Below are 14,883 nucleotides of genomic sequence, written 5' to 3'. Positions count from 1 at the left end.
TAAAACCAAGATATGCACAGTAATGATTTCTGAGAAACTTGAACTAAAATTATGTTTAATAAAGACATACACAAATAACATCAGTTAGTGAAGGTTTACATAGTATGAATTGAAAACTGTTCTATTTCTTTGCTATTCAGAGTAGCCTAGAAGGTCAAAGAAAGATGGAAAGATGATTCATGAGATTAGGCTTACAAAACAAGGCTATCCTGCAGCTTCTTTTCTCCCTTTCATTTTTGAGAACTATGCCTGCATCAGCTTATTTTGGGAAACTGAAGAGTAAAAACATCCTGAAGATGATGTATGATGTAAAGATCTAGGACATCAAGAATTGCTTTTCTCAGGCAACATTCATCCATCTTTCTCTTCCCCTACCCTGAAAAATCCATCCTGGGATAGTCTTAAAAGCGAAGACAGAGTTTCTCTGACAGTTTTGCCAATGTTTGTGGTAGAGGTTACTGTCAAGAATTCTATGGAATTTATCTTTGATCTGTTGGATCACAATACTGCTCATCAATAGTTTACAGCTGCTTCATCAGTGTAACCCAGTCAGTTTACAGAAACTTTCACACCATGAGCAAAAACACAGTCGTCTATGGTGCTTCAAAGTCCTTTTAAGATTAAAATTTAATGGCAAAATCAACAAGGAGCAGATGAATATTGAATTGCTTATTGCTCATTTTGCTCCTTCTAATGTTTTGCTAGCAGCCTAAGCAATGCAATATCATCATTATGCAATTGCAAGGGTCAGTTATGCCATATATATTTACCAGCAATATTGCTGTAATGTAAATGACATATAAGAAGTTCTTTAATACTTGCATATGTTATGTACACAGGCTGGGACACAGTTGTGGAAATCAGATTAGAAGAAATGCCTGTAGCCTGCACTCAGAAAGATACCAGCGCTTGGAAGCAAACCAAAGGGACAACTCTCATCATCAAAAATTTCTGCATTTCTAACAGCACTACCAGTTTGAGCAGGCCTGAATTTCACATTAAATGTTCAACTTTTGAAAAAACACCAAAACTTCTGAGGTGTCTCAGGTCACTCAGAAACTTCAATACACTAATTCATTTGGAAAAGTTAAGCTCAGATCCTAGGGCAGACAGTCAGAAACATTCATTCTTTCCAGTGGATAGTAACAGGTAAATACTTACACTGATTAAACTGAGAGGATGCCTTCCTAAATTTCTTTCCTTACATTTCTAGACAAAACAATCATGCATACATGCTACATAAACTACATAACCTGCATATAACACTATCAAAAGTAAATATCTCAATCTTATTTAAATAAAAATTTCTCCCTGACAGAAACAACCAACCTTAAAAGATCAACGTTTCATTGTTACACTTACCGAATGGCGGCAGGTCTTTGACTGGCACTTTCTTGCGAGAGGGGTAAAGAGATACAGCAGGAACCTGCAATGCTTGGTTTACTTTATGTTGCTGCTGCTGCTGCACTTTCTGCTGGATGCCTGCCCGGGGAGCCAACGGTGACGTTTCCGATTTTCCAGATCGCTTGTCTCCTGTAGTTTTCGGCACTTTGCAAGAAACGGAAGAAAGGACAGAATTACTACTAGCTAAAAATACCGTAGGAATTTTAACCTGAGCAGTGCAAAGCCCTCCAATTAATATTTTAAACGTCCTCAAATACTTGTACAATTTAAGTAGTAGGGTACCTTTAGAGAGACAATATGAAGAAGAAAGGAGAGGAAGATTTAATTCCATTTAAAACATGTACATTATGAAAGAACATTTACTCTCTGATAATAAACCTCTCATAAATGACTTCTGGTATAGTTATCAAAAACATGACCCAAAGTTACACTGAGGTATCAGAAGGACTACAACTGGTTTGAATGAACATATAATTACTATTTTTTGCTACTCTTAAGGAAGGGAAGGGCATAAGAGACAATATTCCCTGAAACCAAAACAGAACAGATATCCAGCATTAAGGTTCCACTCCGGATGTAAGGAAATCTTTTCCCTCTCAAGGTCAACATATCCAGCATGACCAATCCTGTTCATACCAATAGCCTAAGTATATCAGAACTGCCGAGAAACATTTTGCTCCTCCATATCCTTTGTACAGACAAATCTAAAGAACCCCTGTGCACTTCAGCATGACATTATCTGAAAGCTCTACCTCCCATATAATGCTATGTCTCCATATTGTTAATCTGCAAGATGATTTCCATAAGATTCACAGATGTCCAGTATTTGGAAATGATGAGACATCATCTTTCACCTTATTATCTAGTTACTGTTCCAAGTTACTTCCCTAGAGAAGAAACAGAGATATCTTTAACAATTTCTTTTAAATCCATAACAAAGTCAATGCTCACATGTATTGGTGGCTGGCTCACACTGCAGAGACAATGTCTGGAGACTCTCTTCATCCATTTCCAGATCCAAGTTTGATAGATACTGCTTTACTTTCCTTGCCATCTGAGCATCTTCATAAAGCTTTTTAGCATTAAGGAAGGAGCTGCGACGGACTCGCTTTTTATGACCCCCTGTTTGTGCGACATCCAGCACGGCTGTGTTTGCACTGCCCTGGCTGAGGGACCTGTGGTGAAGTGGGGCCAAGAGGGGGAGGAAAGAGGGGAAAAGTATGACTTAATCCAACACACTATCACTCGATAAACATGAAACGTGCAGAAGATTGCATGAATGTCAGTCTACGGTCAAAGCTCACATGCCTCATTCCAGTAAGTCAAACAGCTATAACAGATAGAAAGACAAGGATCAGGAAATCTTTTTTTACTCGGTTAACAGGCACTATTTTAATTGCACAAATACTTTAACCTATTCTGCTCCAATGAGACAATATCACTTCACGCATCTAGAAAAGCATTCATGCCAGCTCTCTCATGTAAGCCAGCTACTGAGAAGACTCGAGCATTAGGAAAAGCTCATGCAGTAAGTGAATGCTGACAGAAGACTATAGTTGAGGTTCAAATACATATACAGAAGGCGTTTTGAAAGCTCTCAAACACCTTTTAAAATCAGACCATATACAAAATGTACAGCTCAGTTTTACAGAACAAAACTTCCTTGTAATTTGCTAGGTTGAAGCAGCATTTGTTAAGTAAAATAATCAGCTAGTTCATGATGAAATATCATGCACATGTCAATGTATATATAGCTATATGAAAGCTGTCCATTGTTCCTGAATTGCTATGAGTAAAAATGATGTCTGAATTATGAAAATGAGATAGTTCAGCAAATACTCTAAGTTTTAACTTTTGTATTTGATTGCGGTAATTGCTCATTAGGTGTAAAAAAATCAACAGCAATTTTCAGCTGTTGCAACCTTGCCAACCTTTCTCTTTTACTGAATCTCACTTCCCTTGGCAATTTAACTTGGAGGTGGGGGAACACCCTACTACTATCTACAACCATGTGTAAAGACTTTACAACTTTTGTGGTTTAACCTCAAAAATAAAAGCACTCCAGGATTAAAATGTTTTGTCAGTAAAAAAGGGTTAACACAAGGAAAAAATGTCAAAGCAACAGAAAACTAAAGATAGCAAAGAGGAAACAATGCAAATGGTAAGGGAAGAATGAACGTCTATGTGCATTGTCTCCAACCACTTACCCCAAACTCCTCCATTTCTTCTTCCTGCAAGTGAGAGCCAGGAAGAGTAAAGCATGGGTTTAAGAAGAGACAGAGAAAGATCAAAAGCTCAGAAAGAAAAAGACCAGACCTCAGGACAAGCAGTTCTGGAAGTCCAGAAATATTAAAAAGAGCCTTGACTCAGGCATACAGTCAGATATTACAAACTCTTCTAGTTAAAGTTAAGAAAATCTTATGCAATAAGCTGGTCTAACATGAAGCGAAAGATCATTCACTCCACATTTACCAACACTAATAGCTGACACTGTTTCAGATACCTTCCCAATCCTACTAAATCAAAATGATAAGGCTGGCACATATCAGCGTTTCAAAGACTAATACACGTGTTCAAGACAGTATCTCTCTCTCCCTCCCACGGATGGAATTTTATATTTATGAAGCAACTGGCAGCTAAGGAATAATATAAAACATTTTTTTTATACACAGATAGACACAAAATATGACTTCTCTAGTTTTAAAATAACACACAGTTTTGGTTAATTGCTAACAACAACCAAAAAAAATCCCCTCGTACTCCTCCAGTTCAAGACGGGGCACTTGAAAAGCCCTTCTTGCTGACAACTAGCCTTCTCTCAGTTGTGAAAACCTCTTCCTAACACAACAAACTTACCTTGTCCTAAACATTAAAGCAGGATCCATGTTCACAGATGCCATGCGACCAACATGGCGTATCTCCTTTGCAATCATTCTCAGCTTCTCAAAATTGACCAAGCCCTCCACTTTTGAATCATTTCCTACAATCAACAATTAACAACACCTGTTATTAAGTGGCGAAGTTAGTTTTCCTTAGCTAGTAAAAGAGGATGTACTTCTGATTTTACCTTCATGAAGGAACGTAAGGTCTTTTTTGATAACGGGAAACAGGGGGATGATGGGGGGCTGTAGGTTTTGGCTGTTAAGGACATTACGATACTTTGCCATGTTCCTAGATGGATCAAATAAGTCCTGTAGATCTTGAAACAGCTTTTCATACTTGCTTGGAAGCTTTTCCCAAGTAGTTCGAAGCCTTGCAACTGGTGCCAAATTCAGGCCACTTGAAATAAACAAACAAAAGTGCAAAGAAGTTCAAGATAAACAGAAAGAAACAAAAAAATCTCAGAAAAGACATTAAATTTTGTATGGTAGAAATACCATACAGACAGAATAGTGCAACACCAGGATGTCAATAAAGTAACAGAGAGTGAAAATGTCTTTCTTTCTATCAGCATGTATTACAGGTCATTTCAACAAAAGCTATAAAAATTGGAGACATCTTCATGATGTAACCATAAACAGATAAAAGTTATGCTTGGACGAGTAATTCAACCTTACAGAGAGTAGGTACTTATTGTTTTGTATGAATTTGTGTGTAAATTTGATAACAATATCATAATCCATGACTATATTAGGACCACGCATTTATTTTCTGATTACCAGAGTGAAGGAAAAACCACCTTCCACCTGTTTCATTGGTGGCAGCACAGTGACCCACCTTCTTTCTGCAATAATCCCTCTGACTTTGTTATGCCTAAATCAAAGTGATGTAACAGCTGCTATATATTTATGGTCATTCTGAAGCTGTAGCTGGTAGAAAACCCGGGCTTTATTCCCTTTATGGCACTGCCTGCCTTGCTATTCATTTCTACCTTTGGGAAAGTTTGTTTTCTAGAATCTTTCCTCAACTTTTTACCATCAGGCAGGCTGGTTTGGTTTTTTTTCTCATTAATGTCAGCTGAAATAGCTGAGCTAAATCTTAAGATTTTCATGTCTCAGAGATGCTAACTGATTATCAGTATGGACCCTTGACTTTGGAACTTGCCATGTTTGACTGACTGGTATTCAAAACCAGTAATTTTTCCTGAAAGCATCACATTCAATCTGTTGAATGAATGTGACAATGCCTTTTGCCAGAGACAGCAGTAGAACTGTAATTTTAATGCAACTTATTTAAGTTTTTACATAACAGACAATACTTCGGGACTTTTTTTTGTTGGATTCTTTCTGCCTAACTTTGGAGGTTAAAGGAAATCTGAAAGTTTGAAAAAAACGTGTATAAACATACATATTAGAGTTTCTTCCCTTTCTTTTCATTCCAAAACTAAGGAAGGTTTTCTGTCTGAGATTTTTCAGTACCTTTTTAATCTTATTAAAAGATCTTTATTTACATCTTATTATTTGACATTGCAGTCTACATGTACTATTATTATAGCTCCATCAAAGAAACTGCTGACACAAAGGAAACCAAAGGCAACATATCATGGCTCAATGAATTCAAGATATTGGGAACTCAAACAATGATCTGCCTTTAGGAAATTAACCTATTAATTTATGACAGTGTTATAATTTATCTTCATACAACTGCTGTTCCTTTTGGTTTTTGTTTTTAAATAAGTGCAGTAGTTTCTCTAGTGCCATCTTCACAAATGACTCTTGCCTCACTGTCTTGAGCAGTAAGCACATACTAGGAGCATTCCAAATAATATTTCAGCAAACATTTCAGTGTCAAGTTAGATTGCCAAGTGTTTATTAGCAGTATTAATTAGTTTATTCTGGTTGGGTTTTTTTTACTAGCGTAAGTAAGACTCAGAAGTAAAATTATTAAGGGGCAATACCTAATGATGGCAAACATTGAGTTGAAGTTCTTGCATTCTCGGCAGTGTAGGGCTATCTTAATGAAATGCTTAATGATCTTCATTCTTTTCAGCTGGTTGGTTTCTCTTAGAATCTCAGAAGCCACCCAGAATGTTTCTTGATTTATCACTTCTTCAAACTTTTTTAGATTAGTGCAACCTGTTTTTGATTTGAGCTTAAACAAGTCATCTATGTATTCCGTGGGTTCAATATTACGGAATAGCTCAAAGTTTCTCATGGAGAGCTGGGTAGCCACCTCAACAGTACTGAGCTGTAGTAGGGAAATTTGACTTTCCCTTAGTAACTCTTGAGCATCTTCATCAGAACACAGAGTTTCTGTTTCCATGTTGTTCTTCAGGTAATACCTGCAAAAATAAAATTCAGTAAGACACTAGGTACAACACACTGAAATACTAGTAAAACGTACAGTAATGATTCAGTTGGAATCATGGAATAAAATTCAATTTCACTAGGCCTAGATAATAATTAGAAGTTGCACAGAGTGATTTCTTGTAAAGACACAGAACATAAATAATTAAATAATGCTCCTATTAACGGGGTTTTGACTGAATAGACTGGCATTGCCAGATTTAGCTGAGACTCCAGTCTCACCTGCCACTCAGCTGTATCCTATCAGCAAGCTTGGATAACTGATCAGGAAGCCTCCTTTGCTTGATTACACCCTCAGGTGTGACAGAGACTTCGCACAGTGAATATGCATCAGGGGTTGCAGTGAGAGCAAATTCCCTGATAGCCTGGATGACCACTTCTTTTGCTGTTGTGTCCTTACTGATCATGATGTAGCGACTTTGCTGATCTGCCTTGAAAACCCTCAGAACTTGATCTGGTAAGTCTGGGGAAAAAAAAAATAAATCAAATCACATGCAAGGTATACAATTTAGTAAAGCCAAAACAAAAAAATAATAACAATGAACAACATTAGTTACATCAAGTCTAATTAGTAGTGCTATCAGCTTTTTCTTCAGTACCACATTTTCACTTCTCTCCTTCTTATAAAATAGCTAGGGTTTTTGTTTCGATGTTGGTTGGTTGGTAGGGTTCTTTCAAACAAGCAGAAGAAGAAGTTAGACTACCAATGGGACAAGTCACAAAAATGTGTTAACACTTCCAAAGTTTGGACAGACAAACTAATGAGTAGTTTGATTTTCCAGCTGTTTAGTCCTGGTAAATCACATGTAAGTCTGAGAAAAATCAAAGTCATTCAACAACACTACGGTAGACACTGACATACAAGAAGTCAATGCAGATTTGGCAATCAATCTTCCTATGGATGTTTTTTAAGAAAATAGACTCATTTACCTAAGTTTGAGGCTTCATCATGGTGACAGACACAAAGGAAAGACATGTACATACTAGTAGCTAGGAAGATGCATGTAAAATGGACAACATGCATGTATACACAAATAAAATGCAGTAGTATTAATGCATCCCAAGTACTTAATCTGCAAATATAATCTATCCTGGATATATTTAAATAATAATAAATGTGAAACACACTGAAAACTTGCTTTTTGTCTCTACAAAGTTTAGCAATTAAGAACTAAAGCAGCCAGAGATTTAAAAAAGCACTTCACAAATATTTGAGTTCCAAATATATTATTGTTTCAAGTGACTGATGACAGAAAAATTACAATGAACACCTGCAGAGTGGCTCTTTTTGGGAAATCTGCAAGATTACCAGCCTACTTCCAAATGTTGGATTTGGTATTTCCGTAAGTTACATGGAAATACTAAATCCATATATATTTCCATACTTCCATTAATGTATCAAAGTCTACACGCATTAATCAACTGAAGCTTATTATTATATTAGGGGAAAAAAAAAACCAAAAGAGACAAATTGTCATTATCCACCATTTTTTTAACATGAGGAATTTTAATTGACGAGTTCTATCAATGAATTTTTTCCCTCTGTAAAAAAGTAACTTTTCCTAGTTTTGTGTAGAACGACCATTGTTCTTTCTTTGATTAATATTTTTAAAATATATTTTCTTTATTTTTTTATATCATAAAGCTCATACAAACAACAAAACATGTAATAATGGAATGCCTTCTGAATCTACAGCCAAAAAAAAGGTCTTTATTTTTTAAAAAATCCTGATAAAACAACGGCCACCTGAAAATGTGACAGAATCACAGCATTGTAGGGGTCAAAAGGGACCTATAGAGATCATCTAGTCCAATCCCCTGTTAAAGCAGGTCCACCTAGATCAGATCACACAGGAACATGTCCAGGTAGGTTTTGAAAACCCCAGAGTAGGAGACCCTACAGTCTCTCTGGGCAGCCTGTGCAGGGCTCCCTCACAGGAAAGAAGTTTCTCCTCATGTTCAAATGGAACTTTCAGTGTTTCTGCTTGTGCCTGTTACCCCCTGTCCTGTCACTGCAGAAGAAAGACTCAATCCATTCTCTTGACACCTGCATTGTAAAGTGTCAAAGAGTGCCCATCCTCTCGATAGCATGTTTGTGAAGTATAGGACAGGTCTCTCTGATGAGAGTTTATTTACATGCCACAAAAGCTGTTTAGTCTTAAATATATAAGTTTACAAATTTCATGCAACTAAACCCATTATTTTTAAGCTCACGGTAGTAATTTTACAGCTTGAGAAGCACTAATACTGAAACGCATTAAAATTTACTGACTACATCATCATTTAGAGATAATGGGGTATTAGTAGAGGACAGTTTTTAGCCCTAACTACTCGAGTCAAATATACATACAGCTTACGTAGTAGCAAGTCAGCTTTGTCTTTTATCACCAACTCCATACTGACCTTCGGTAATTAGTTGAAGATGAATACAGAAATAATTTCTATGTTTTTTGACAACTTGAGGAAGGCAGATGCAAAAGACACAGCCTTTCAGAGACTCTTTTATAAACCAGACCACTCTCTGCATCTCATTGCCTCTTCTTGTTACAGAAGTACTTGCCACTCAAAGAAATGCTATGAAGATGGGAAGCTACTGTAAAAAATATCAAGGTGGGAACTTGCTTAATGCTCCCCAGAAACAAGTATTTTGTGCAAGGAGAGAATAAGCTGCTCTGCTGGATCACTGAAGTCAATATGAAGAATTGAAGAGAACAGCAAATAGAAAAGTAGCATCTTTGCACTGTGTTTCACCATCCAATTTCTCAGGCTGCATACCTATCAGAGCTGGTAGCAATAGCACTATACAGAATACAGAGAAGTCTGCCAGCAATTGAAATGGTTGCAGCAACAGCAGTGCTACCAAGTAATTCAGCATAACAATTTTAAAATAAAACAACAGCACTTGAAGAGAACTGTAATCACCCCCCTTCACTCCTTTTCAAAAAAGGAAAGTGGAGTGGCAGGCTAAAGGATACAATGTCATATGATAGGAATCTAGTTCCTTAGAAAGCTTATGTGTGAGCAAAAATTAAGTACCAGTGACTGGCAGCTCATCATTACTGTATTATTTTGACTTCCAATCAAATAGCAAAGACAGCACAAGAGAAGAGAAATCAAAGTCCTATTGACATTTAAAAATAAACCTCAAAAAGTGTATTTGAAAAAGATCGAGCAAATCAGACACAAGGAAATAAAATGACTCCTTGCAGATTTCAAGCTGTTATTGTTTCAGACTACCTCTCCAAAAATGCAAGTTGTTTTATTGTCTGTCCCAAGGGATATTCCCCAAAGCCTCAAACAATGGCTATTCTACCACTTTTCTCTTTCTTCTCCAGTGCATTCAATTTCTTGCAAACTGCCACCATATCCATCTTCAATTTAGTCCAAGGTACTCTTTTTTTCCAACTCTTAAAGTATATAGAGCTATAATTCAACTCTTCTATGTACCATGCAAGCACTCCTAAAGCCCTTAAGGCATGTGTTTTTTATTTCAGTCCTCCTTTCCCCACCTTCCCACATAGGGAAAACTTATACTTGCAAATTTCTTTAAAAATACTCAGTGTGTGAATATCTGGGCAAATTTTAAGCAAAACAAAAAGAGCATTACATCATTATCTCCTTCCCTTAAAGCAAAAGGCAAAGGGTAGAATATTATTTAACTTTTCCAAACTATGTGATTGAAGGATCTTCAGACCTTCTTAATTGATGGAGTTTGAGCTATGTGAGACAGTAATGCCCACAGCTCTGAAGTTAGCCAGTCACTGTGCTTGGCATTAAGGGAACATTAATTACCTAGCACCGTCTGGTCTAGGTAAATGGCAAGCTGGAGAATGGCATCTTGACCCACTTATAAAGTGCAGATGAAAAGTTAGGCTCTCATTGACCAACAATACTTTCAAAGTGGTGAACACTAGTTGTTAGTTATAATACTAAAAAAATAACAACTTTTCCCACTCTCTCTGGAGCAATCTTAGACACTGGGACAAAAAATTGCACACTGCCTTCTTGTAGTCATCTCCAGCCCTAAAAAACTGAGATAAAGTGATGCTCAGTATCACAGTTTCAAGTGTGATAATTGCACCAACTTGGCCAGTATGTAGGCTGATGTTTAAACATCATCCTTTTAGGTAAGGTTTGAAAACCCTCAGGCTTAAGAGTGAACTGGATTTTCAGTTCTGTATTTAAGAAATATGCTAAAGATTAGACTAAAATAAGCAAGTGTCTGCACAGCTACCAACACCGTGTCCTCCTCCAACAGCTACACACTAATAGCAAAGACTTGGATATTTAACTCAGAGAAGGTTTTCTGCTAAGAACCTTCCTATGGCCAGATAAGAGCTCAAATCCCAATGCCACCAGGACCTCCAGCTAAACTCATAAGTTAAGGCTCTAAAGTTTCTCATATTCTCCCCTTTTTTAGCCCTCACTCTTCACCATGCTTTGTTCCTCTCTGCTAAATGTGTTCATTTTTTGTATATTTTGGACTGGGATTTTAAATCACTTTATATACAAAAAGTCCAGCTCACAGCTGTAGGGTAGGGGGAGTAATGGGGAACTTTGAAACTCTATCCTTTTCGGATGTAGTAAAGCATTGTATAGGTTCAGAAAAAGACTGAGACGCATGTCCTGTGTCACAGTCCAATGTCCTTTCACTTTACTGTACCCTAATGATCTGCTGTGCTATTTGAAAATACCGCAGTCTTGTAAAGACTGATCTATCAGGGCAAATTATAAAATAGCAAGCAAATTAAGTTTTCACTGACCAAGAGTTAGTGGCACCTTGTACACAACATAATTGAAAAACAGACTTCTAATAAATTCAGGTAAAGTGGATTAGAGCAAATGTATTAAAACCTAGCACATTAACATACAGCTAATCTGTGGATGACAGCATACAGTTAATAAAACTCACATGCATCTTCAGACTCTGGAAGTCCAGGGGGAGGCAAAATCAATGAAAGGATATTACAAGGTCAAGAACAACTACAAAAAAATCCTTACCTGGAGTAGTATTGAAGTCCAAGATGCGGTGATGAGACTGCAGTAGATCAGGATTACTGGATGACAGGGTGCCACTGACAGGTAAAGCTGGAGGGATGTGCTTGGTTTGCCTCAGTCCCACAATGCTGTCATCCTGAGACTGCCCAATTCCAATGTCACTGCATCCAGAAAGAAAACAAATCAGGACCTTCAGAGTGAGGGCTACACTAGAGGGATGCAAGCACTTCTACGCTGCTACATTTTCACACTTTAAATTGTTAGTACCCTAATCACTACTCAGAAGTTAAAATTCTCCAGACAACAGTGCTTGCTGTCTAGCTTAGTTCACAGCTCTCAAGTGTCTACTCAATGTAACTAGATCTGTCTGCTCACACTCACAGAAGCTCATGGTCACCAATAAGCTCTGAAAAGCTGCTAGGCTCATTATTTTTGACAGTTTCTCACAGTGGCCAAGATCTTTATTGAAAAGGTGGTACATATCTAATCATTCTGGCACCAACCTCATCACCTGAACTTTGACTAATACTGCTGTCCCCTCAACACTGTTCTGTAAGACCTGCATTTCGCAGATCTTTCACTCCATGACAGATGGGATTTGTAACTGTACTTGGGACATACTGTAGCCATACAATCTAAAAATCTTTCAACAGGCAGATAAGAAAGGATCATTGAGATCGTCAATTTTCCTACCCTGTATCACCTTCTCTTGAGTTTCTCTTCACTGAATGAGACCGAAGTGACGCCAGCTAACTCAGAAGGCTAAGGTAAGCATTCACACTTATCCCCTCCAGCCTATGATAAAGGTGGAGGATTTTTTCCATTAAATTGTGTAAAGCTTAGTCTCAAAGGAGTTCAGTAGTACTAAATGGATCAGAAGCAGAGCTATCATCATATTATAGTAGGCACAAATTTGCTTATTGCTTGGAGCTCATAATCAGCAAGTGAAACAGAGCGACTGCTAAAGGACACAGAGTTCGAGCTAGTCATTGAACTTTTCTAAAAATATGTACATGCAAATCCTTAATAAAGTACTTTGAACATGTAAAATGTTCATTATAGAAAATTAAAATAATTTTTAAATTAGTCACTATAGACTTTTTAAAAGCCAAGCACATCTAAATCTGTATCTAGACCTGTAAATAAAGCATAGACCGGAGCTCAGATTTCATTGCAAACTGCTGCAACTCCAGAAAAAGTCAAATCTACTAAATTAAATGCTGCGACACAAATGACCATTTGAACCCTAATTGGAGGAACCTGAGCTTTGGTCTAGTGTTCTATGCAGAACATAACAGCAGCAATTAAGGGCCTGATAATTATCCCTGTTGAGCTGTTACAGCACAAACATCCTTTTGTGCTTACCAATTAACTACTTTACCCAGCACCCTCTTGTACCACTACAGTGCTATACATTGAACAGTACTCTGGGAAGCTAGGACAGTGTCTCTGAGCATTTAAGACAATTTTAACTACATGGAAACAGAAACTGCTTTTTAGAAGGCAATTCAACTTGACAAAGGTTAGAGAGGGTTATCTGTATGACCTGTTTGGGTTTTCTCACAGTTTTGTTTCTATAAACCAATATAACTCTGTATTACCAAAATATTTTACTGAGGATAAAACCCAGGGCACAAGTAACAGAAACACTCAAGTCCACTGAAAAAAGTTCTTGGGTTCTCTCTCAATCAGAAGTTAAGCTTAAACTGCATCTGAACATCTGTATTTTCGTGCTTGACAAAGTGACAAGCAGGGATGATCAATTCAGCATACAGTGCTTCTAAGCTCCAAGCAAGTATTTCAATACAAAGAAAAGCCTTCCCAGAAACTGATGTCTTGTCTTTCAAGTAGGAACTGCTTCACATACACACACACAGAGGAAACCAAATAAACAATAAAAATACAAAGCCCCTGAACCTCAAAAAAGCTTTCTGGTGGTTCTGAAGAACTATATAGTATATTTCATAAGTGTACCAACACAAGCACTGTCTCCAAATTCAAATCAAATGAAGATAATGCAACTTTCCCCCATATTAATAGTTTCTCTTGCATTATGTATTCCTTTTGTGTTTTGTCAGTTTTATATAATATAATACATATCCTGTGCGTCATGACCAAAGCAGCTCAGTAAAGTGGATTAACTGTTAGGTTTTTAAAAAAAAAAAAACAAACACAATTTCTAAAGATCTTTTCATTTCTAAGTACTCACACACAAGAAATGAACCCCAGAAATTTCAGATGCAAACAGCAACACTAGAAAACTCAAGTACCCCAGAAGATCAGCTGCCCCTGCTGTTAAGTAAAACATATTTTTTATGCTGGTGAAAGGAGATTGTGGTTTTTAAGGAGAGACGTTTCCATCACCTTCTGTATGTATTTGCCATGCAGGGAGACACCATTAACCAAGAAATAACTTTCCTGCTGAATGACAAAACAGTGTAGAGAGGATAATGGAACAGCAGAGTTGTCTCAAAGCTTCTTCCTTCAAAACACAGTATTACTGTGCATCCTACTGCAAGGCTGCAAACAGTGGGGCTGTTTCTTTGTCTGGGATGCTGAGCTATGGACCAGACAGAAAGATGGAGGTGGGGGTTGTGTTAGATCTTTATTTAGCGCAATTGAGCTTACAGACCACAAAACCACTCTGGATTAGAGGAGAAAAGAATGCAAAGAGCCTAAGTGGAGCCAGAAGCACACTTTGAGAGATGCCTCGTAGCTGGTGGAGAGATTTCCCAGTAAATATTGAGGAAATGGCGCTGTTTGCTCAGTTCAAGAATTTAGTTGACATTATTGGACTAAAAGGCAAAACTGAAAGAAGGCATTATGTCCTGCTCAAACTGATTCATCTTTAATACTGATTTAATGTCTCACAAAGCAAACGAGCTCACTCTAAGAGTGACCTCATTCTAGTTTAAATACTGGTTTTATCTGGATATATTCTGGAGGCACTGGAGATCTGCAGCATTCAGGTTCACAAAAAGCTGAACAGCTTCACCTCATGAGCTAGCTGACTCATGAAGCCTTTAAATACTACATTTTAATACTACTTTAATGAGTAAATCAGCTTTTTCATCCCTCTTGATTTTTGGTATTTAAAAACACGTGAGAATAGGTAAAATACCTTAATATATGCAATACCATTAATTATTAGGAAGAACAAGAGAAGTTTCTAAAGCGGTAAAGGGGATAAAAAAAGCACAAACAAGGAAGTCTACAGCTACACATCTCTGCAGAA

At 37.3% G+C, this 14,883-nt stretch overlaps 1 protein-coding gene across 4 annotated transcripts in view; it reads right to left on the bottom strand.

Moving 5' to 3' along the window:
- RAPGEF2 (Rap guanine nucleotide exchange factor 2) overlaps positions 1 to 14,883 on the bottom strand; it is a 184,465-nt gene that overhangs the window by 11,958 nt on the left and 157,624 nt on the right. For 3 of the 4 annotated variants that reach the window (XM_061991977.1, XM_061991975.1, XM_061991979.1), the window contains 8 exons: positions 11,652 to 11,809; positions 6,873 to 7,113; positions 6,242 to 6,625; positions 4,472 to 4,683; positions 4,261 to 4,384; positions 3,612 to 3,635; positions 2,356 to 2,579; positions 1,363 to 1,548 (listed from right to left, as the gene is read on the bottom strand). In XM_061991977.1, coding sequence (XP_061847961.1) covers positions 1,363 to 1,548; positions 2,356 to 2,579; positions 3,612 to 3,635; positions 4,261 to 4,384; positions 4,472 to 4,683; positions 6,242 to 6,625; positions 6,873 to 7,113; positions 11,652 to 11,809 — 1,553 coding nt within the window. The remainder of the gene's footprint in view (positions 1 to 1,362; positions 1,549 to 2,355; positions 2,580 to 3,611; positions 3,636 to 4,260; positions 4,385 to 4,471; positions 4,684 to 6,241; positions 6,626 to 6,872; positions 7,114 to 11,651; positions 11,810 to 14,883) is intronic. The other variant, XM_061991978.1, reaches the window with a different exon arrangement.

This window comes from Colius striatus, chromosome 3 (assembly GCF_028858725.1).
Source record: "Colius striatus isolate bColStr4 chromosome 3, bColStr4.1.hap1, whole genome shotgun sequence".
Taxonomy (NCBI): Eukaryota; Metazoa; Chordata; class Aves; order Coliiformes; family Coliidae; genus Colius; species Colius striatus.
The sequence above is the reverse complement of the archived record's forward strand: the minus strand, read 5'-3'. Positions and strand labels throughout refer to the sequence as shown.